The sequence below is a fragment of the Bidens hawaiensis genome, unplaced genomic scaffold, assembly GCF_021521415.1.
Source record: "Bidens hawaiensis isolate Kalapana, Puna unplaced genomic scaffold, B.hawaiensis_p1.1 tig00050627_1, whole genome shotgun sequence".
NCBI lineage: Eukaryota > Viridiplantae > Streptophyta > Magnoliopsida > Asterales > Asteraceae > Bidens > Bidens hawaiensis.
In genome coordinates, this window is record NW_027506161.1 from 21920 (window position 1) to 45738 (window position 23819).

Consider the following 23819-nt stretch of genomic DNA (forward strand, 5'->3'; position numbering starts at 1 on the left):
TCGTTTAACTGATTGGCAATCGAAATAAGGCCATACTATTAATATGATGGCTATATTAAATGTATATCACTTATAGATTCCCCCCCCCCCCCTTCCCGAGATAACTGGGTCATAACCAGACCTGTTTGGTTATCCGTTCGTTCGTTACGCAATAAGCAGTTAAACGCTTATTCGATTTGTGAATACTGAGGTGTATCCGGTTTTATCACGCATGTCACACGTGATGAAGCCCAAACTTTGCCAATAAATATAATTAACTCTTTTACGTTAAAGATGTATAAAGAACATGAGTAAATCATGATGTGGACATCTAGGAGGTCATAGTACATTATACCTGTCCACATCATGAATGCTCGTGGGTTGTATGCAAGTGCTTATACGAAAGATAAATGTTCCATTTATGGACATGATAGTGTGTTAAGTAAAGGAAGGTGCGGGCATGAACATAATAAAGGACAAAAAAACGTATATTATGTTTATGGTACGTATTGTGTAACATCCGTATTTTGAGATTATTAGATAAAAGAAAATTTATTATTACAAGGTGTCGTTAATTTACTTGTGTGTTAGTGTTTGGATTATATTGGATTTGGAATTGAGAGTGGGCTGTGGGGCCTATAACCCAACCCCTTCCACCTTTTCACCATTTTCTTCTCCTCACAACACACATACAAACTCAAGAACACACACTTTCTCTCTCTAAACCCGGATCCAAATTCGAGCTAAAGGAAAGAAAAAGCTCGTGTTTAGACCATCAAACAACAAAAATAACCACCAAATCATCGGGTTGTCCAGATCCGAACCCAACCAAGACCAATAGGTGAGTTTTGGCCAACAAGGTTAAGTTTTTATGGTTGGTTTCGACATGCAAACTGATAGAACAATAGATCGGGTTTTAAGATGTAAGAAAAACATAAACTTGGTGAGTTATAACCTCACGGGTGTGTTATAAGACAAAAAAAGTGATGTTCGGACCATGAAAACACGAGTACACAAAGTTGGTACAACCCAAAACCCATAAAAAGGTTAAAATCGGGTCCTAAGGAAGATTCACGAAGGAAAACAACTTTAAAATGGTAAAAACGAAGAAAAGAAAAGAAATCGCATCTCATGACCATGCGAAGCGAAATGGTCCATGCGAAGCGAAACTTCCATGTGAAGTGAATCCCATGCGAAGCGAAATCCCCATGCGAATTCTTTTAAGTTGTTGTTAAAGCGTGACCTGATTCATTTTCTGACTCGACCCCAGCCAGGGGCGCTTCTCCTTGGACCCTGCTAGGAGCTGTCGCCCTTAGACCCCGCTACCAGGGGCGCTGCCCCCCGGACCCCCGTTAGTTGAGGGTTTCATTAACTTAAATGTAAGAAGTAGTAGTGACGGAAAATTGATACTCGTAACTTATTACACAGTTAGCTGAGCTCATTTAAAGAAAGGAATTACGATAAACTCAGAGAGGAATCGTCTTCAGGTGAGTTCTAGCCCCATTTCTCTTTGAAATGTTTTCGGGGCTATGTGCATACTGGTAAGACTAGATGTGTGTGTGTGTATATATATATATATACTTATATATACATACCTGATGAAGGTGAATACCTAAGGCAAGAATGAAAGAATGTGGTAAGAATTTGTATGTGTTAGTTAGATAACTAAATATGACTGTAAGAATCAATTACGAATATAATGTAAGAGTCAGGGTGGCAGGCCCTTCTTAATACCTGGGCAAGAATAGGGTGGCAGGCCCTTCTAATACCTTGGCAAGAATAGGGTGGAAGGCCCTTCTAATACCTGGGCAAGAATAGGGTGGCCGACTCTATGATATCGGTGCAAGAATCCCGGTGGCAGATCCTTTATACCCTTATAATATCTTTGCAAGAACGTAAGAATAAACTGTATGTTGTGTAAGAATAATGTAAGAATAATACTGAGTAATATTAGTGCATAATGGAAGAACGTGTAAGAATAAGTAAATGTGTAAGAATAATGCTGTAACTGTTAAGCTAGAACTCATTCAGCGTAGCTGACTTTTAGTATGCATGCAGGTAAATAGAATGCGTCAGATTGCTTGAGGGGAGGCACGCGGCAATGAAGCGAAGACTAGCATCGAAGAAAGAAGATTCACGTGCTATTTATATTATGTTTTAAGACAAGTTAACTTTTGTTAAAGACATGATTGGATGTTTGTAATGTAATGCATGAAGTTTTAATTATTCCGCAAAAGTTTTAATTAACTATGAATTTAAAACTGTGTTTGTGAGTAATCCAACACCAAAGTACAGTTACCGGCAACGGGGCCTTACATAGAATTACGGCATGGTTTGGACGCGTTTTTTTAACAATTAACATATGGGGATACCAATTCCGTGGATTCCGGCATGAATTACGGGTCAAGAAAACAAAGGGGGGGGGGCTGTCGGCTGCGATGGGAAGAAAGAAGAAGAAAAAAACTTTGGTCCATTGGAAAAACTGGTCCTTGAGGTTTAATTGTGATCAAAAGGAGTAAAACCTAAGCTAAAGGGGTGTTTTTGTAATAATGGATAGATATTAGCAATTCAAATTAAAAACAAATAATAAAAAAATTTAAACGAGTGCGATATGTTTTATTGTTAAAATACCCGATTCCAAAGTGAGTCGGGTTTTCGGGTTTTAAAAATAACGAATCTTACATTACACAAGTCGTCTAATCTTTTGACCCTTGACCTGTGTGAAAATTGTTTGTGATTGAATGTATGAACGGTTAGACGACCCATCTAACCGTCTACACTAGACCGTTTATGTAAAATTCCTTTTAAACATCATCTCAACGTTTGTTTAAGTGTTCTAATACTCTATACATGCTTGAAAAATACTTATATGACTTATGTGGCTAGTTTTTACTGATGTATACTTGATAATAGCTTGGATATTTGCTAAAATGTATGAAACTAACTCAAACAAATACTCGAAGTTCAATACCTTACTTCCAAGCTATTACAGAACCTAAGAATAATTCATAATGACTTCCAACACTATTAAAATGCTAGACCTCAATCTTGTATTGGCCGGATTCACCTTGTGTTTGTGAGTTGCACTTCTTCACACCAAGATTTCCTTCTTTACCCTAATATATGGGTTGTGATTGATTTCCAGATGTCTAGCATGGAAATGAACATGCAAGACCCTTAATTTATAGGCCAAGGCATTAAGGATGAGTCGCAATGGCCATTTAACACGTTATGGCTGTGGACTAACATGTCTTGCTGACACAGACTATCAGACAGACCGTATGAAGATGAAACAGTCTATTTCATGGTCAACTTGTGGGTTAAGATTAGCGTTAGATGTCCCGACAGAAAATTCTAGGAGAATGTAACGGTCCGTCTTAAAGGGTTAACTTAACATCCAGGTCATGTTTGATACGGACCGTCTGAACCTTTAGACAGTCCCATCTAATCTGAGTTTTGCCTAATTACATATTAGACTCTGGATTTTAACTTTGGCTAAATGACAAGGTAGCCCTTCAACTTTAAAACTTGGGAAAAAAACGGTCAAGATGTTACTGTATATGCAATATTTTGTGCTGTACTAAAATAACTAAAAATATAATTATTAACGTAATTGAGGTATGATTAAGATTAACAGTATTTCACTATTTTGTTATATTTTTTTCGTTTTATTGTTTGTCGATGCACTTCAAATGTTAAGAAAATATCTATAGGTTAAAAATTATGCTATTTGAAAAGTAAAATAAATGTATACAACTTTTAAAAATTCCGACAATTTATTTCTATAAATCATATTATTGATAAAAAGTTAATGCATTTGATCAAACCTATGTCAACAATTTTATATGTTAGTTGTCAACTTTGACATTTTTTACAACCTTATTCTGTTCAATCGACAGTTAAAAGCAAGCGTAATTCGGTATATGTGTGCACTTTTCAATATTTGCATTTGTATGTGATGATTTAATTGTGATCAAGAGCGCAGCTATGAAGGGACCGGGGCCATTGCTGTTTTTTGCGTTAGTAAGGTAAATTTGTGATTTTTCCCGAAAATTTTTATAGGTATTAAGTGCGGTCACCCCAATGTATTTTTCCAAAAAGCTACAGGTCACCACCAATTTTTTTTTTTAATATAATACCCTATCGTTTATTTTTTTTATAAAACCTCACGGTTTTTATAAACAAAAGTTAAAAAAATTGTTAAAAACTTTGTTTTTAATATAACTCAAATTTAGAGGGGCTTGTTGTAAATTGTTACATAACAAAACTTAAAAATAAAACAAGGAACGGGCATTTTAAACAAGCCCTACCATGCGCCCCTACTTGATTGTTTCTGCCTTCCGCCTGCCTTCTACCGTTTCATCCAGGTTGGCCGTCGTCCACCGCCGTCCACCGCAAGGTAATAGTTTATTTGCTCTACCTTTGTGTTTTTGGACATAGTTCTATGTTCAATGATTATAAAATTAGGGTTTGTAATTGTAAATTGGGGATTTGGAGAAATTAGTCAACTAAGCTTGTAATTGGTGTTGTATGGTGAAATTTTACTCTAACTTACCCTATTGAATCTTCTTAGTTAGGTAAATCATGAAAAACCAAGATACAATTTATTCTTTTTTCAAAGAAAAGGATGATGAACAAATTAGTAAATGTCACAAAGCTTCAACTAGTGAGCCAGCTAATTTTGAAGCTCCACAACAACTGCAATAAATACTAATGAAGTGAATCTTAACCAAGTAAACCAACAAGAAAATCATGGTGATTCGAAAGCTCCACAACCACAGTCAAATGCTAATGAAGTGGATCCTAACCAATTAGAAAAAGACCCGGCTAAACGGAACCAATGTGGGAGCATCTGGTAAATTTAAGGGAACAAGTAAGACGGGCTTATCTTTCTTTAGTACCTTATCAAATACAACTTACAGAGTACAAAAATAATGGTCCAAAGGGACATACTCGTAGGTTCCAATATGCTTGGTTCAAAATGTACCCGAATTGGCTAGAGTATTCTCCAAAAAAACACCGTGCTTATTGTTTTTTGTGTTATCTATTTAGTGATAAACCAAGTGTGAGCCATGGTTACGATTCATTTATCGTTAAAGGATTTAACACATGGAATAAAGTTAATGGAAAAATGTGCATTCTTTAGCCACCTTAAAACTTCACAACATAAAAATTCTTTAGTATTCGCTGAAAACTTGTTGAACCAATAAGCACACTCTGACACCCGGATTTTGAAGCAAACTCAAGAGGAAATAGTGAAGAACCATTTACAATTAACAGCTACTGTTGATGTAGTTCGTTGGTTGACATTTCAAGCTTGTGCTTTAAGAGGACATGATGAATCTTCTAAATCTAAAAATCGAGGAAACTTGATTGAATTGCTAAAATTTCTAGCTTCTTATAATGATGAAGTTGCAAAGGTTATATTAGAAAATGCTCCTTATCATGCAAAGTATACTTCGAGTGATATTCAAAAAGAAATTCTTAGCATTATTGCAAATAAAGTTCGAAAGCATATTTATTGTGAAGTGGGTGATTCATTCTCTTGTGTAATGGTTGATGAGTCACAAGATTAGTCAAAAAAGAAGCAAATGGCCATAGTTTTGAGATTTGTTTATGCAAAAGGGATGATACAAGAAAGGTTCTTGGATTTGGTTCATGTTACGGATACTTTATCAGCAACATTGAAAACAAGTTTGTGGAAACAACTTTCGCATTACAATTAGATGTTAAAAAAATCCGTGGTCTAGGTTATGATGGTGCTAGCAATATGAGAGGTAAATGGAACGGATTGCAGGCACTTGTTTGTTATGAGTGTCCTTATGCGTATTACGCTCACTGCTTTGCTCACAGGTTAATTACTTGTTTATTTTTCTCTTTCTTCTTTGGTTTGACTAGAATACTCTTATGCTTATTATGTTTTTGTGTTTTCATCATAGGTTACAACTTGCCTTGGTTTTTGCTTCAAGGGAAGTTATTCCAACATACAAGTTCTTTAATAAACTAGTCTTCACAATTAATGTGGCTTGTGCTTCTAGTAAGCGTCATGATGAGTTACAAAAGGCAAAGGCAGAAGAGATTAAAATGTTATTGGAAATGGGTGAAATCAAATCGGGATCAGGACTAAATCAAGTTGGGACATTAAGAAGAGTTGGTGATACACGTTGGGGTTCTCATTTTAACTCCGTTTGTAGTTTGATTGACATGTTGGTGCCACTCGAGCTGTTCTCCAAGGAATAATTACTATTTTTTCTCAATGTGGAGATGCCAATACAGCGTGCGATTACTTGGAATCATTTGAGTTTGTGTTTATTCTTCACTTGATGAAGGAAGTATTGGGAAAACCGAAACACTTTCTCAAGCATTACAAAAGAAATCCCAAGATATTCTTAATGCCACGGAGTTAGTTTCTTTAACAAAGGCTAATCTAAATGAATTTAGTAACAATAGATGGGAGTCTTTTCTTTCAAAAGTTGCATTTTTGTGTGTCAAGTTTCTCATACAAATGCTGGATATGAAAGCTCCGTATACTTTTACTCGATATCGTCCTCGTAAAACAGATCTTCATGTTACATTTGAACATTATTACCGAATAGATCTCTTTACATCCACATTAAACTAACAACTAGAAGAGTTGAATAGTAGATTCAATGAGAACGCAATGGAGTTGTTAACTCTTAGTTCTAGTTTAGTTTCAAAAGAGATTGATGTTGATAAGATTTGTCTTCTTGTTAAGAAGTATTATCCTGAAGATTCAGGAAATTACTCTTTTACAATATCAATTACATAATTTTAATTTTGAAATGTCAAAGAATACCAATCTAAGTGGTGTTTCAAGTATTTCTGATTTATGCAAAAGTCTTGTGAAAACTCAGAAACGTGAGACGTACTATTTGGTTGATATAGTGGTTCGGCTAATCTTGACACTTCCAGTTTCTACTGCAACAACAGAGAGGGGGTTTTCAGCAATGAACATATTCAAGAATCGCCTTTGCAATAAGATGTCAGACGAGTATCTCGCGAACAGCTTGGTAGTTTACATAGAAAAAGAAATTGCTAAAACATTTGATAGGAATCCATAATTGAGGAATTTAAAAATCTTAAAGGTCGTCAAGTTGCTTTGTAATGCTTCTTCTAAGGTACCCACCCCTCCTCTCGACTCTCATATTCTTATAAATATTTTAGGTCTAGTTTTTTTTTTTAATTGTAAGAACAATTGTTTTTGAATGAATAAAAAAAATTAGATATATAGATGTCATATTGTTTGATTCGACCCGAATCACCGACACAAACCAAATAGTCAACCCGAAAATTTTTGAGTTCGTGACTTGGTCACCGCCATGGCAAAGCCCAAGCTTCGCCACTAATTGGGATTCCTAAGATGTTGTGCATCATCCAACTATTTGAGAATAAGAAACTCAAAATAATCTTTACTCGTTGCGCTACCCCTTCAATTTGTCACATAATAATATTTTCTTTTTTCAAACACACATTTCCTTGTTTTCAAGAGAGATGCATGATGTAGATTTAGTAGAAAAAGATACGTTTCTCTCTCTTACACATAAGTTGCATGATTATCCATTTAATTCGTATGTTTCATATAAAAATCATTTTTCTTTGTATACAAGACGCTTAGTTCTTAAGCGATTGAGGTGAGTCATCTAAATACTTAAAAAAGAAGAAAAAGAAAAAAAAAAGTGTTTCAGATTAGGCCACTGGGTTTTCTTACTTATTACGAGTTGTCTTCAGAAAATAGTCTTCTGATTACTCGAAAGTGAAGATGTTTAGATGAGTTAGTGTCCCGTCAATAATCTAAATGAAAATTAAAAACACGAATATAATCTGCTCCAAATTTGAAATATATGCTGCTACATTTGATTTGACAAAAGAATGAATATGTTGACTTAAAAAAAGTCCAGACAACACAACTCACTTTCATAGTTTGATCTCCATCATCTATTCGCATCCACACGATCCTCTTCTCATCCAATCTCAACTCCAAAATGTCTTCTTCTTCACCTCTTCACTCTCCAGCAATCCATCAATTCAATGGCTACCACCGCCTCCATTGTTTCTTAGAGTTATCTCACCAAGAACCATCGTCAACACCCAATCAAATTATTATCTCCCATTTCTTCAAATCAACATCTACCCAAACTCAAACTGTCCCCAAGTTCACAAATTTCTGCTCCACTTACTCTCAACCAATCTCAATTCAAGTTCTTGCAGCCAAGAACTCAGTCCAAGAGGATACTTGTTCCGAAATCTGCAGGATCGGATACTAGCATTACGTCGAATATACTGCAAACTGTATGTTGAAATGTCTAACTCAATATCAATTTGTTTCTGGGTCTTGTTTGTTTTAGCGGAATGTAACACCAACTGTTTGTGAAAATGCCTCTGTGAATATTAATTTTTTCTTTTTTTTTAGATAGTAGCCTTGCCTATGGCTTTTTTTGTTTATGAATATAACACCTATGTTTTTTTTATTACAAACTGTTTGTGAAAATGCCTCAATGGACATTAACTTTGGGGGCCTTTTATGTTTTAGATGATTTTATGAAATAAATGGGTGTATGTGTTTCTGTTTTTTTTAGGTATTGGGAGTGGTGCATTTGGTTGTTTCGCTCGGTATCATACTTGCAGCCGATAAGTACTTGAAACAGGCTTTTGTTTCAGCTGCAATTAAGTTTCCAAGTGCTCTGTTTGGGATGTTTTGCATATTCACAGTTCTTGTGATTCTTGATGTTACTGTTCCAGCAGCTGCGAATGCTTTAATGGACTTCTTTCAACCTGCACTTTTGTTCATCCAAAGATGGTTGCCGTTGTTTTATGTCCCATCTTTGGTAATTTTGCCACTCGCTGTTCAAGATGTCCCTGCAGCTTCAGGGGCCAAAATCTGCTTGATTTTAGGTACCTTCATGTTTTTGTTTTTGCTTATTTATGTTGCAGTTTTACAATGTGATACATAAAATGTGGACGAATGCTATGCCATATGTTAAGTTTTAGGGCTTGGTTTTATGGCTTTAAATAGGGGTGTGCATGAAATTAAAATAGCCTATCGATAACCGAAATAACAAGCTGACGGCTTGGTTTTATGGCTATTTTTTTTCGAAAACCGAATTTTGTGGCGCGGGTTCAGTTTTGCATGTATTGAAAACTGTAAAATCAATCCGAACCTGAAAAAACAACTTTTGTTATTGAATTTTATGGATTATAATTTTTGTTTTTGAATGTTAAGTAATTTATAAAATATTAATAACTGGTGTAGCACAAACCTTTTAGTCCCAAATGTATAATAGCAATTAGTCATTAATTAAATAAAAATTACGGCCCAAATTCATTATATTAGGCCTTTATTTTTCGCCCCAAAAATTTAAAGCCCAAATTGCGTAACCGTAAAAATCAGAACCCAACCGAACCCAATGTGAAAGCTGAAACCAAACAGCTTCCAAAAACCCAAAAGTTGAACAGTTATCAAAAACCGAATTTTTGGTTTTTAGTTTGGTTCATAGTTATTAAAAGCGAACAAAGCGCACGCCTAGGCGCAAATTTTAGGCGGAGCGGTGTTTTCCCGCTTTTTAATGATGCAGGCGCTTATCCAGTAGAAAATTTCTGATTTTTATGATTTGTTTTTGATTTTTCGATCTTTTCTTATTTTTCTTCTCTCTTTTTACAAAAATTAATAAGGATCATCTAAAAAAAGGTCAGATTACGTAATTTACTCCAATAGTATTGATAAATCTTGATTCTGTATACTATTTGTTTTGTATATTCTAGTTATTTTAAACGGTAATTTTTTTTGTACTGGTTAGATGTTTTTAATTGCTAAGTGTATTAAATTTTTACTATTAGTATATTTAATATATATTAATGTTTTTTTTCAGTGTTAATATATTTAAAAATTTGTTTTATTATGTGCGTTTTTTTAAAAAGCGGGCGCTTTTTTTGCGCTTGAGGCCTGGGCGCTAGGCGCACCTTCATCGCTTTAGAGTGCTTCTCGCATTTGACAACTATGGTTTGGTTTAGCCCAAAACCGACCCATTTGAGAACCCTACCTCTAAATGCTAATTTTTCTTGTGTGCCTATATCGATTAGTCAACTCATAACTTTGATGTTTTTCTTTGTTATTTACAGGTGGTGGGTGGTTAGCTTCACTTGCAGTTGCAGGATATTCAGCTATAGCCGTTAGAAAACTGGTGAAAACCGAAATGATTCCCGCTGAACCAATGGCAAAACCGTCACCTTTTTCAACACTCGAGTTGGCTGCATGGAGTGTCATTTCCATTGCATCATTTGTTGCAGCCCTTAAGTACCCTGAATTACTCGGAACAAATGCTAGAACATGTTTACCGTTCTTGCTAGGATCTACTGTGATAGGGTACATCGTTGGTTCCGGGTATGACTCGTGTTCCTTGACCTTTTTAATCTGTTTCAGGTTTGATGGGTTTGCTATTGATTGGTTCTTATTGGATGATGTATGGTTTTTTAGGTTACCGTCTGGTTTGAAGAAGGTTTTTCACCCGATTATTTGTTGTGCATTAGCAGCTGATCTTGCTGCATTTGCTTTTGGATATTTTTCAAAGTTGGGATTTTATCCAATTCTTGGTATATTCTGTACTTGATTCTTATATATTTTATAGCCTCTAGAGGTGGCAAAATGGGCAGGGGTCGGGTTGACCTGCAAATAGTTTTTTGTTCTTATTTTGTTAACGAATAATTGCTGCGGCAAGCATGAGTATAAATACTATTTTATTGCAATGGTTTTCTGAAGAAAGTAGGGATGTGCATGGGTTAGTGTGGGTCAGTTTTGGGCTAAAATCAAACCAAAAACTACAATTTCGATTTTTGAGTTTTTGAAAACCGTTTAGTTTTGGTTTTTTTTTTGGTTTCTCTGCTGTAAATGAACCAGGCGCCTGGCGGACATCCGGCCGGTGATAAGTTCGTTTATGTTCGTCCGTTTAATAAACGAACTGGACATGAACAAAAAATTCGTCCAGTAAGCTTAACGGACGAACACGGACAGAGGCTGCGTCCAATAGTGTTCCTGAACGTCTGGTAGCGTCAGTACGATAACGTCCGTCCGTTAGGTTTGCTTATGTTCGTCCGTCCGGTAATGTATAATATTTTGTAATTAATATGTTTTATTTATTTGGTTTTCTACCAGATTCCCAGGAATCCCAGCCCTCATGGCCTCAATATAAACCAAGTGAAAAATAAAACAAACCCTATCGTTTGTTAGAGTCCGTTAGTATTCATTTGTCCATTAGTGTCTGTGTGTTCGTTTGTCCATTAGTGTCCATTAGGGTCCGTCAGTGTTCGTTTGTCCGTTAGCGTGCGTTTACAATATTAACGAACGGACACAAACGGACACGAACAAACTTAATTTCTTAATGGATGGACACGGACATGAATTTTTGTTCGGTAGAGTGTTGGTGAGCTGTTCGTTTGTCCGAGAATAACTTAACGGACGAACACAGACAAGGTCTTGTCCGGTTCGGTTCAGTGCGTTTACAGCCCTTTTCTCATTTGAGTTGAAATTTTTGCGACAATTATTTTTATCTGCCAAAATAATGAATACGTGGGCTACACTTATACATTTAGGCTAAAATACGTGGGCCACGGCCGCCACGCTATTTACTTATATCTAAAAATGAAAATTTTAAAATTCTGTTCGGTTCGGTTTTTTTGGTTTTTATTCATGTAAAACCAAAACCCAACTGAAAGTTCGGTTTTTGTGAAAGTATAAAACCAAACCGTCAGTTTTTGCTTCAGTTCATTTTTTTCTGTTTCATGTACACGCCCCCCCCCCCTCGAAAAAAGCAAGTTAGTAGGTTGAATGCATAAATTTTACACTTTGACCCATTTGACTCGGTAACATTTTTGCTAAATTTTTAACTTTATCCATTTGACTTGTTATAGATAATCCAAATTTAGACTTTAGTTTACAAAATCGCAACAAACGAAAAAAAATGAAAAATGTGAGAAGGGTAGAATGGTAATAGCAAGGATAATGCTTCCAGTTTGCAAAATTAGACTTGGCAATTACTACAAGTAAAATGTTATTATCTTTTTCAAATACCTAACATACCCTTCAATTTATACAAATAATGGAATCTTATAGACCCATATTAGTGTTGATTTAAGGGCAAAAAGGTAACTTTATGGTAAATCTTTTGAATTAACTTATGCAGGATATTACCTTACGAAAGTCTCATCCAACCCTGGAGCTGGTGACATTTTGATGGGCTTTTTGGGATCTGTTATCCTCTCTTTTGCCTTCTCAATGTTCAAACAAAGAAAGGTAACCTGACTCTGCAGTCTATTGAGATTATAATTTGTAAACAAAGCGAACGAACACAAACGAGGCATCTTCATGTGATAGGGTTTGATATGTTATAGATTGGATATAAAGAAGATAATAGGGATAAAAAGGAAGAATGATAGTATTAATGAAAATGTAAAGAAAGAGTTACAATAGATTCCCGGGCCAAGCCCTCTCTCACTGCATAAGCAGGAGCCATGGCAATGCCATCCTAAACATAAATCTACTCTCCTCTCCCTATTAGCTAATAATACCTATTTATAGAATTATAAGTTGCACTTAACCCCTCCCAAAATAGACAAATGTTATTTAGACTATAACACGAGCATGATTCCTATCATCATGTTTTTTCGTTTAACTTTAACCAAATAAGCGATCGAACACGAACGTAAACGGACACAGACAATGAACACAACTGAATACAAGTAACCATGAGCATTCTGCACTTAAAAAAATAATTAAAAAATAGGCTAAATTGTAATAGGTGATATCTTAATTTATAAAACTAGACTGAATTGTAACGGGCCTAAAATTTTAATAATATACAAACTAACGAACTTAAACAAACTTTAAAGAACAAAAACAAACGAACGTAAGCGAGTGTTCATGAACTTAAATGAACGCACACGGCATGTGTTCTTGTTTGTTCGTTTAAATAAATGAACAAAAATAATTGTTCGTGTTCGTTCGTTTAGTAAATAAACAGACATACGCAACTTCCTGCTGAACAATTCATTGAATGTTCGATTTGTTTACAGGCCTAACTGAGACTAACACACATAATATCAAACAACTTCAATTAAAATCTCACTTAAGGAAACAAAAGTTCTATCTTTTTAAGGATATGCTCAGTATTCTGTTAATTTTGGCAGCTTGTTAAACGTCACGCAGCTGAGATCTTTACGTCAATCACAATAGCAACTTTATTCTCTTTGTATTCGACTGCGTTTATGGGTCGGTTTATTGGGTTAGAGCCAACTTTAACCATATCAATTCTACCTAGATGCATCACTGTGGCTCTTGCACTCAGCATTGTGTCACTTTTTGAAGGTTTGCTAAGCTTCATTTCAAACATGTTGTCGGTTGTCTGTTTTTTATGTGTCATATGTATTGTCTGTTTATTATGTGCCGTATGTATTCGTTGTAGGTGTCAATTCATCATTGACTGCTGCTGCTGTTGTGTTGACTGGTCTTATTGGAGCAAACTTTGTTCAAGCAGTTCTTGATAACCTCAAATTTGATGATCCTATTGCTCGTGGAATAGCAACTGCGTCTAGGTGTCGTTGACTTTTGTTGACTTTTTTGTGCAGGTGGTAAAATGGGTGGGTCAGAAAGGTTGGGTACATGGTCCAAACCGGTTATTTTAACTTTAGCTAGAACACATATGGTGTTGGGTCGGGCGGACCCGCATATGCTTCTTGTGTCTGTTTTTAATAAATATTAATGCATTAGTCGTGATTATAAAGACAATTTTATTACAATAAGTTTAAATGTCTGAAAAACAACTTAGAAAGTTGAATCCGAAGTAGGGGGTTTGCTATTCGAATTTGACTCAAATAACCCAAAATTCGAAACGAACGGAGTTCGTATAACGAATTTGGATCCAAATTTCAAGTTATTAGAATCGAACCCTTACTCGAACCGAATTTCTAACTCAATTCGATCTTAAATATCGTGAACCGATTTGATTTGAATACATTCCAAATACGTGTGGGTGGGTGGGTGGGTGTGTTATTTCTTTTATATAATAATCAGCTTTATGGTTCTGTGTCCAAGTTTTTTTGTTTTATATCAGATACAGCTAGATATTAGTTTAGGGATTTTATTTTGATGATTTTGACTTTATTTTTATAATTTAGTTTTTTTTAAATACAACCAAGTTCAGTTAAAGCTTATTCGAGTCGGTTTTTGAGAAAATTATTCAAATTTGGATCACTTTCGAATTCATTTTAAAAGTTTTCAAATTCATATACCCGAATACGATTCAATGAACACCCCTGATTAAAGGTAACTTTTAACCTCTTTGACCCGTTCTATTGTAGCTAAACTTAACAAGAACCTGAGTCAACCCATTCCTAACCAAAAAGGTCAAAATTGCAATCTACTTTGAGCTTCTTTATTTGGTTTTGCACCATGGTTTGCGCCTAATGTGGAACTTATGTTGATTGTTACAGTGCACATGGATTAGGAACCGCTGCATTGTCAGCAAAAGAACCCGAGGCCCTTCCATTTTGTGCCATTGCATATGGTCTAACTGGTATTTTCGGTTCATTCGTTTGCTCTGTCCCACTTGTCCGACAGAGCTTGCTTGCTATCGTTGGCTGAAATTTGTAGGGTCATTTTTCTTGCATCGTTTTCGATTTCTGTAAATGCTTACAATGTATTGCATTCTGATAATTGGATCTCATTTTTTGTATATTATTCATTAAGTTATGATATACCAGTTCATACAGCACCAATCTTTAAGTTGTTTAAGGTTTTCTTTATATTAGCTATTTTAACTACAATATTTAGAATTTAAGATTCAACTATTGGTATTGATAACTAACATTTCACTATTTCAATTTTGAATTTGTTATTAATTTATGATCAAGTTATTGTTGAGAATTTGATCTAACCAAAGTGTAAATCCTTTTTGTTTTGAATTTGGTTTTGAGTGTGTTTGAATGTATTATTGAATCTAGATTTGATCTTTGAATCGGTTCATAAGTTTGAATGCGTCTAGATCCTTGAATTTGAATGAGTTTGTTTTGGATTTCGTATAAAATGATGGACGAGTTGTTTTTGGGTTTTTTTTTTAATATAGAGTAAACTGTCAAGGTTTTTTTTTAATATAGAGTAAACTGTCAAAATCGTCCTGTGGTTATTTGATCACTTTTGTCATTTTCGTCAAAAAAAAGTTTGTTTTAGCATTTTCATCGTCATGGTTTCATTTTCTTCTTTTTTTTTTTAGTCTTTTCAGTGCATTTCACTAACTTTGTTAATTTATCTGTTAAGTTAAAAATTACTAAATTATTCTTTGTTAATGCATGAAACTAACTTTGTTAATTTATCTTAATACAAATAATAATGATATTGTAAACTCATGAATGTGTCTATGCATGTATTCATGTTTAAAGATTTAGATGAATATAGCTTGATAATGAAACTAAATACATACAACTTTGTTACAATAAAGGATCTCATGTTATAGCCTATAATGGAAGTGACTTTTAATAATCTCAAGATATCATTCAAGAATTACATCCCCTGTATTACAGATCCTGATGAAACAAACAAATGAAACTAAATACATATACGAGCGTGAGACGCGTGAAAGTTTGTTTCTTTATGGTTTAAGCTTTTGTGGCTTCCAAGGGAGCCGTGGCCTTGCTGGCGGTGATTTGTTCAAAGAGATCTCGGATTTTCAAACCGACAATGGTTTGGAAGAGACCGGTGCCATTGTTGCTGCCTGGGAAGTCAGAATGCTTCAACATTTGTTGGGTTATTTCTCCATAAAATTTGGTGGAGATGTTGCTCAAATGGCTCTCAACATAGATCAACTCATCAAGTCTATCAAATTGACCATCCATCTCCAACACTGACACCTAAAATAAAAAAGAAATTCAGTTTGACTCGTTAGAGATAAAATAACGTAAATCTACCTCTATCAAAGATATTATATGTGGAATACCTCATGACCGTAGTAAGAGTCCGGGCCATATGAAAACTTGATACCCGGGTAAGAACAAGTGAGCTTCCTTCCACACGGGACCCATTCGATGGTGGAGCCTTCATCAAACAAGTAAACCGGGCTGAAGTATTTAACTCCCTCTTTCATTATTAGCTTCACTCTCAACACCTTCCCCTCATTGTCATCTGGTATCAGTTGTGTAGGCAATACTTCTATAACCGCATCTGCATATTGCTTTTGTGGGTCTGCAACATGAAAAATATATTCAAAACGGCGTCACATAATTGATAACTTTATATGACGTCATCTGGTTTTTAAATTCGGTCCGACCGGTGAACCAGCAAGGTACCCCGTTCAATGTCCGATTTGGTTCAGAAAGCATTGGTAATTACATGGTATGGCATTTTCATTAAGGGTGTTCACTGTCTAGTTTGCTGGTTTTGACAAAATATAAGCCGAAACGGTAACTACCTGCCTGTTTTGGAGGTATGAACCTTTTTTTGTTTGCAAAAGCATTATCGTCTGTTAAGTATTTTAAAATGATAAAGATTTTTTTTAATTTAATGCATAAATATAACCACATATTATTAAATGAAAAATAAAAAATGTTAAACGACTGGTTCTAAGTTCCAAATTATCGACCAAGCCGTTAAACTGCTAAAAGTGAACAGTATGAATCTCAAACTGATCGAACATGCCGACGTGCTTGTAAGTCTTGAAGGAGGTAATTGTATACAGATAATTTGATTACAAGTTATATGGTTACCATACAGATGCTTTTTTTTATTTATTATTATTTATCCTCAATATTGGAAGTTTGTAACAAATATTTTAAAACTTCATGAATATAGTACACATGGATAACTGCATATTATTAAAAAGGAAAAGAGAAAAAAAAAAAGGCTAAATGGCTAGTTACAAGTTGTCGGGTGGACCGTTAAACTGTAAAAAGTAACTGTTTGAATCTCAAACTGGTCAAACCAGCCGACTTGCTTATAAGTTTTCAAGGAGGTAAGAATATATATAATTCTTTTATAAGCTTTTGAGGTTATGAATAGTTGAGTATGTTTACCAATATAAGCATCAAAATCTGGCTTTCTGGCTTCAATACTAGCTTTGATACTTTCAAGGCTGTGTCCTCTTTCTGCCATGTCCCTCTACAAATCATGGAAGCAGATTATTTAGGATAGGAATAATAATTTAAGGTGTTTGGATTTTCATTCAAACTACTTAGGATTATTGGACTTTATACTATACCTGAATTTTCCATGCAAACTTAACATCGTTGCTAATGTCTAAGTAGATACTGAAGTCCAAGAGGTCTCTTACTCTCTGATCGTACCTACATATACCGAAATAAAAAAAATTATTATTATTTTTAGTTTATTTGTCTCAAATTATTAGTCACAAATGAGTTAAAAGTACTAAGGATCATGTGTTATAGTTTAAATTTTAAAAGTATTTGTTTATACACATTTCTATTTTGGTTATAAATTTGTAACTTTGAAGTATTAATACCCAAAAAAAGAAGTAACTACACTTACATTGGGTGCAAACCTTCAATGACAAGGATCTTAGGTGGCTTAATGAGCTCAGGAGGGTCCAAAAGACCACTCACATGGTTATAAATAGGCTTATCAACAGCAATACCATCTTTCAAAGCCTTAACTTGTTCATACATTAGATCAAAATTATTGGCCCTCGGATCAAGTGCGGTCACCCCTTCGACTTTCCTCCCTGTTCTATCCAACGAATGATAATCATCCAAACATATAACCGTCGTTGTGTCGCTTATGAGTGTGTTTGAATCCGGATTGCCTCCCTTTGGTGGCTCGGCTGCACCGCCAAACACGCTAGTTAACCTCCTCATGAAGGTGCTCTTCCCACACCCCGAGTCGGCTGCTAGTCCAATTACTATTGTGTCCCCGGAACATCTTATGGCACCACCTCTTACAATGTCTCTTTTGGTCTTGTTACTATAGAACAATACTTGTTTTTGGTGACTTGCTAAATGGGATTTTGTTGGTGTGGAGATTGAGCATGTTGAGTTGAGAGATTGGACTGTGTACACTGTGGACACTGCCATTTTCTCTCTTGCTAAATGTTTAGAAGTTTTAGAGAAAGTGGATGAGATAAATAGGTTTTTATTGAGTAAATGAAAATGGCTTTTTGGTCATTTTGTTCCCAAGTGATAGTTTTTGTGAGATACAGAAGATAGTACTTCTGGAGTAGCACAAGTCCACAAGTTATAAGCTGTAGATTATCCCTCAACTTGAAAGTTTGAGGGCATTTTAGTCATGCTGTCGAGACAAAAAAGGATCTGGTAATGAGGATGAGATGGCATTTGTGATGGTAGTTTGCATGAAGAAGCTTGGTGGTTATTTGTTGTGGTTTGGATATTTGTCAAGCCATGTGGCATCAATGTAATGGTTGATGTAGGATCAGGGTAGTTTGTGTGGAATACAACTTTGGGTCTTTATTTGCCAACCATATCAACTCATCTCTACATTCACAATTATAGACAACCATTAAACTTTAAAGTGATAGGTCGCATATTAAGGTGTTTCCTTTTGACTTTGGTCAACACTGATTTCATAGGCATTATGTGTTTGATTGTGTTCTATAGTGATTTATCAAACAAATGGCCACATGGGTGGTTGTAACAAAATGGTAAAAGAGTTTTTTTTTTTAGAAAACTTAGGTTCAAATCTTGGAAAAATGATTTTAAAACAATCATTCATTCATATAAATAGGATATCATTAATTGGTTTTATAATCATGTTTCGTAAATAATAACTTTTAGCTATCACGTTGTGATATGTCCAAGATATTAAGAACGAGGGGAAGAATCGACGAGGAATTAAGAATAGAGAGGAATCTAGAACATCAAATCGTGAATGAAAAAGAAAAAGCGTGAGGAGAATGATCAACTCGAGATGCTAGAAGGTGCAAAACTAATAGGGCCCGGAGCTGCTACAATTGCTTCAGCGGGAGCTGCTATCGGTATTGGAAACGTCCTTAGTTCCGTTTTGGTTTAACAAATAGAAGTAAAAAAAATAATAATAATAAATGTGTGTTTGCATGTGATAGGTGGAGAGTAGTAGACCCCACCAACAAAAAGAGTAGAAAGACGCTAACCAGCTGCCGCTGAAGAAGCTAACACCCTTTGTTGATTGCGGTGTTGCGATTTGGCGGTGGCTTTGGTGTTAAATTATTCCTAGGTGGCTTTTGACGCCTCACAATGACCAACTTATGATTTATATGTAAAACAACAATGACATTTCAAGCTAATCTGATATATGTTTATCGCTTTGGGTCATTATCCAAAGCTAATGACCTCACGGATTGGAGTTAAAACGTATAACGATAAATATGGGTCAGGTTATTTTGACTACTCATTATTTTTGTAACCACCAATATAATACTTATTTGATCTATAACATTTTGTGTATAATTTTAACGTGAAAGAAATGGGCTTTATGCTCTTATAAGCTCGTTAGTCGAGGCTTTTTCTTTTTTTTTTCTTTTTTTTTTGCCTTAGAATAGGTAATGAGAAAAAATTATTTATCAAAATAAGTGATTTAAAAAAATATTTATCAAAATGGATTATATCTTTATTTGTTTTTTTTCTTTAGTTACAAAAGTTAGATTTTTCAACCTTATTCATAAAGATGTTTCTCTAATATAATAAATCAATAACTATACCCACTATTTATAAGTCTACAACAATAATAGAAACATAATAAAGAGGATGTGAAGAATCATCACATTATGATTATGATTCTAATTCAGTTATCTTGTTGAAATTCTCGTTATTTGTTAAAATATTGTAAAAGGTGTTTTTGTTGAAATTCTTAGCAGTTACAGGAGAGGGAGTGTTTAAAAAGCTCACAGCTCGTAACTCGTTTGATAAAATCTCGAATAAAATTAGCTAAAAGAAAGCTAATTTGAAACGACCTGAGTCAAGTCAGCTCATTTTTATAACCGAGCCAAACGGGTCGTTTAACTTGAAGCTCACGAGTGAGTAGTTTGTTTAATTAAAATAACAATATTTATTTCTAATTCATATATTCTCATAATAATAATAATAATAATAATAATAACAATATTCTTCTAGAACATTTTCCCAACTGTTTTTCTTTCCTTTTTCCCGCTCTCCCCATTTCCAAATTCTCCTTCGTCGTCTACCGGAGCCTCATTCATGGCGATGGAGGCTATTGATTACATAAATTCTGTTTGTGCCGATCACCCGGAGCTCTACGATCAATGCGCTACGCTTTACGATCTTTATCAAAGAAAGTTATGGCATCAACTCACTATCAACCTCCAACAGTTCTTCTTTCTCCCCGTCCTCCAGGTATATATATTGTTTCTAATTGTTGAAATTAGGTCAGCATATTAGCCGTTTTTTTGTTTATCAGGTTTTGAAGGCAATCAATTGGATAACCTAATACTCGAAAAATGAAGTCTACGTAAACAATTTCAACTCCTAGTTAAAAAAAAAAGAGGACCAAATCATGCATACATTTGGTTGAAATTAGGTCACGTATTAGGTGTTTGCTTATCAGGTTGTTATTAACTTTGAAGACAATTAGATAGCCTAATTATTAGGCCGGTAAGCGTTCATGATCTGTTCGGCATGAAGTTTGTTTATGTTCATTTATTTAATAAACAAACATGCATGCATTTAATTAAACGAACATGAACACACGCTTTGTTCGTCATTTATGTTCGTCATTGTCCGTTCGTTTTAATCTATATACTATATGTAATGGAGGAGGCGGACCTCTTAAAATTTAAGTTTTACAAGTCTTCTTGCTCATTGTACTAATCATAATGCATGTGTTTATTAGGTGTTTGTTTATTACGTTCTCATTTACTTTGAAGACAATTAGGTAACCTAATTAAGCCAGTAACCGAACTGGGCGTTCATAAACTGTTTGGCATGAAGTTCATTTATGTATAAACGGAAGGACATGAACAAATTTTTTTGTTCGTTTGTGTTTGTGTGTTTATCTTCATTTAAATTTTAATAAATACACAAGTAGTTATATAAACACAGACAAAAATATAAACGGGGCTCGTTATATATATAAACATATGAGGGGCTTGTTTATGTTCATTTGCTCGTTTATGTTTGTTCAATTATGTTCGTTTAAGTTTCTTTGTGTATGTTGATTTGGTTTACGTTTGTGAACTGTTCGTTTAGGTTTTAAACAAACGAACAAGAGCATGCCGTTTCTCTTAATGAACGACCATGAACACAAAAATTTGTTCAGTCATATGTTCGTGTTTGGTTAAAGTTAAATGAACGAACACAAGCATGCCCTTTCTCGAAATGAACAATAAAAGTTGTTCGATCATATGTTCGTGTTTGTGTCTGTTTTCAGTTACGTTAAATGAACGGGCACGAACATGCCCCCGTTCATGTTCATTCAGTCCGTTTACAGGCTTAAACAAATAGTGGAATAGTCAAGAATGCGTAAACAATTTTGAACTCAGAATATAGTAACTATTACAAAAAAGACCAGATTAATTATTGATGAACAAATACAAGTATATAACTAACTCTGTTCACATTCTTTATTCCAGACTGGTGATGAACTCATACAGCTATATGATAATTTCATCATCCACTTTGAGACTGAGATCAATCCTCTCAGGCTTGCAGAGTTCGCTGTTACAGTCTCTCATAAGTACCTAGATAAAGAAGCCGCCATTAACCATCTTAGAAGAACGATTGAAAAGCTCAACTCTGCAAACCAGAAGCATATAGAAGGGCCTATCCTGTTCATTAGGATGCAGATAGCTGCCTTTAGTCTTGGAAAAGGAGATTATAAAAAGTGCAAGAATCTTATTGACATTGGTAAAGCTATACTTGATAGCATGACTGACATTGATCAATCTGTATACGCCCATTATTATTGGGTAACATGCCAGTACTGTATGTTTCTCCAAGACCCTGTTGAGTTCTACAAGAATGCTATTCAGTTCTTGGCTTATGCGTCGGTAGAGTCTCTGCCAGATTCAGATAAGCGGGTATGCAGTTACGTTTATTGCTCGCTTTGGTGCATGTTTATCTTTCATAATATATTTACTTATTTGTTGGTGCATTTCCTTATCATTGGTAAGTTACACATGATTTTGAAGATGAATTTGTTATAGTCTGCATATATGTGTCTATATGACATATAATCACAATTCTTTATAATGGATATCTAAATGCTGTGTTTTGCATCATAGTATATTGCCTCTCATGCATGCATCACTGCAATGGTGGGAGATAACATTTACGACTTCGGAGAACTACTTGCGCATCCAATTGTGAGTATTATCTTCGCCTTCCTTAATTATGCTTAAACTTTTATTAATAGCCATCTAATATGGTTATTTAATATAATGTCTAATATTATACAATCATGAGATCTAATTTCATAAGATCTAAAAGGTTCCATATATCTTTTTCATTGAACATTTATGTTGAAGGATATGAATATCCATCACCTCTTTGGGTGATTAAGAATATTTAAATCCATAATCAGATCTCAAAGAACTTTGTTTATATTCCTTAAACTGGTCAGTAAAGGTAAATGACCTTTTCAAATGATGATAGCATGAGAGGCTGTAAAGTTGTAATCTGTAAATCACTAAAATTGATGTATACGTCACAATGTAGATCAAAAGCACAAGATACAAGCAAGAAATTTATTGGTTTACATATCAGATCTCTAATCAAACCATCTCTTAATTATATTACAATAAACCATAACTAAAATAAAGTCAATTTTGAAACTTTTGCAGATAAAGAGTCTTCTAGGGTCACCATCTGAATGGATCTATCGGCTTCTTGAAGCACTTAATTCTGGTAATCTAGTTCATTATCAAGAACTATGTAGGACTCACGAAACTTGTGTAGATTCTCAGCCTGCTTTGGTCAATAATGAGAAGAAACTTCTGGAGAAGATCAACATTATTCGTTTGATGGAATTTATTTTCAGGTTTTCCATAAAACCATTTACACCTTTTTGTTTATATATTGAAAAAACCGAATTCTTTATATATATATTTTACTTCTTTCCCTTGCAGGCTACCGCCGGGAGACAGAATTATCCCTTTGACCACCATTGCAGAGTTCATGAAACTTACTGTTAATGATGTGGAGCATCTTCTTTTAAAAAGCCTATCACTAAGAATTATATTATTCGATATAATCTAATTTTGAGTAAGTTAATTAGGAGACTGTATGAATTAATATAATTTCAGGTTGGTCTTATTGAGGGGATTATTGATGAAGTTGATGGAACGGTTGATGCGTCACGGGTTCAACCGAGAGTTTTGGAAATGAGTCAGATAAAGTATTTGAGACATCGGTTGGCTCACTGGTTGGGTAAAGTTCAGTGGGTTATAACATCAGTGGAAACGGGAACACCCGAGTATGTTGTGCTTTAAGTCACGTCTCATGCAAACCTGCGTAAGCATCCGTACAGTCGTACAGAATTCTTTTGTATGCATCACACCGAGTTCTGACTCGGTTAATGCATATAAACAATCTATCATATTAGAGTCCTGACTCAGTGAATGCACATAAACAATGCTTTTAATGGTTGTAGTCTCTTCATAAAGGTTTTGTTAATATTGTATGTGTTTATTGTTGTCAAAAGTACATTTAAGAAAATAAAAAATAGTTTTTAACTCCTAACAAATATATCTAATAATTATTCACATTAATGAATAAGTTTTTTAAAGACTAAATACTAACATTTGCATATACAATGGTTATATATTTTCACAAATAAGCAATCAAGTGAGAATTACATTACTTATCACAAATGTTACATTACT

At 34.7% G+C, this 23819-nt stretch overlaps 3 protein-coding genes and 1 pseudogene across 4 annotated transcripts; 3 read left to right on the top strand and 1 right to left on the bottom strand.

Annotated features, from left to right (window-relative positions):
• Nucleotides 1-5570: 5570 nt before the first annotated feature.
• Nucleotides 5571-6219, top strand: LOC143616910 (uncharacterized). The gene is made up of 3 exons (XM_077089605.1): nt 5571-5673; nt 5730-5832; nt 5919-6219. The coding sequence occupies exons 1-3, from the start codon at nt 5571-5573 to the stop codon at nt 6217-6219; spliced, it is 507 nt and encodes a 168-aa protein (XP_076945720.1).
• Nucleotides 6220-8028: 1809 nt separating this feature from the next.
• On the top strand, nt 8029-14690 carry LOC143616908 (plastidal glycolate/glycerate translocator 1, chloroplastic-like; annotated as a pseudogene). Its single transcript, XR_013150741.1, has 8 exons — nt 8029-8289; nt 8577-8892; nt 10117-10378; nt 10472-10587; nt 12174-12283; nt 13177-13354; nt 13452-13581; nt 14479-14690. The product of XR_013150741.1 is annotated as a plastidal glycolate/glycerate translocator 1, chloroplastic-like (transcript).
• Nucleotides 14691-15506: 816 nt separating this feature from the next.
• On the bottom strand, nt 15507-18198 carry LOC143616907 (phosphoribulokinase, chloroplastic-like). The gene is made up of 5 exons (XM_077089602.1): nt 17522-18198; nt 17235-17319; nt 17050-17134; nt 15978-16222; nt 15507-15891 (listed from the first exon to the last, which is right to left on the bottom strand). Exons 1-5 carry the CDS (start codon nt 18061-18063, stop codon nt 15640-15642), a joined length of 1209 nt encoding a protein of 402 aa, XP_076945717.1. The 5' UTR covers nt 18064-18198; the 3' UTR covers nt 15507-15639.
• Nucleotides 18199-20184: 1986 nt separating this feature from the next.
• Nucleotides 20185-23426, top strand: LOC143616911 (26S proteasome non-ATPase regulatory subunit 13 homolog B-like). The gene is made up of 6 exons (XM_077089606.1): nt 20185-20334; nt 21570-22016; nt 22221-22301; nt 22779-22975; nt 23064-23162; nt 23240-23426. Exons 1-6 carry the CDS (start codon nt 20185-20187, stop codon nt 23424-23426), a joined length of 1161 nt encoding a protein of 386 aa, XP_076945721.1.
• The last annotated feature ends 393 nt before the right edge of the window (nt 23427-23819 follow it).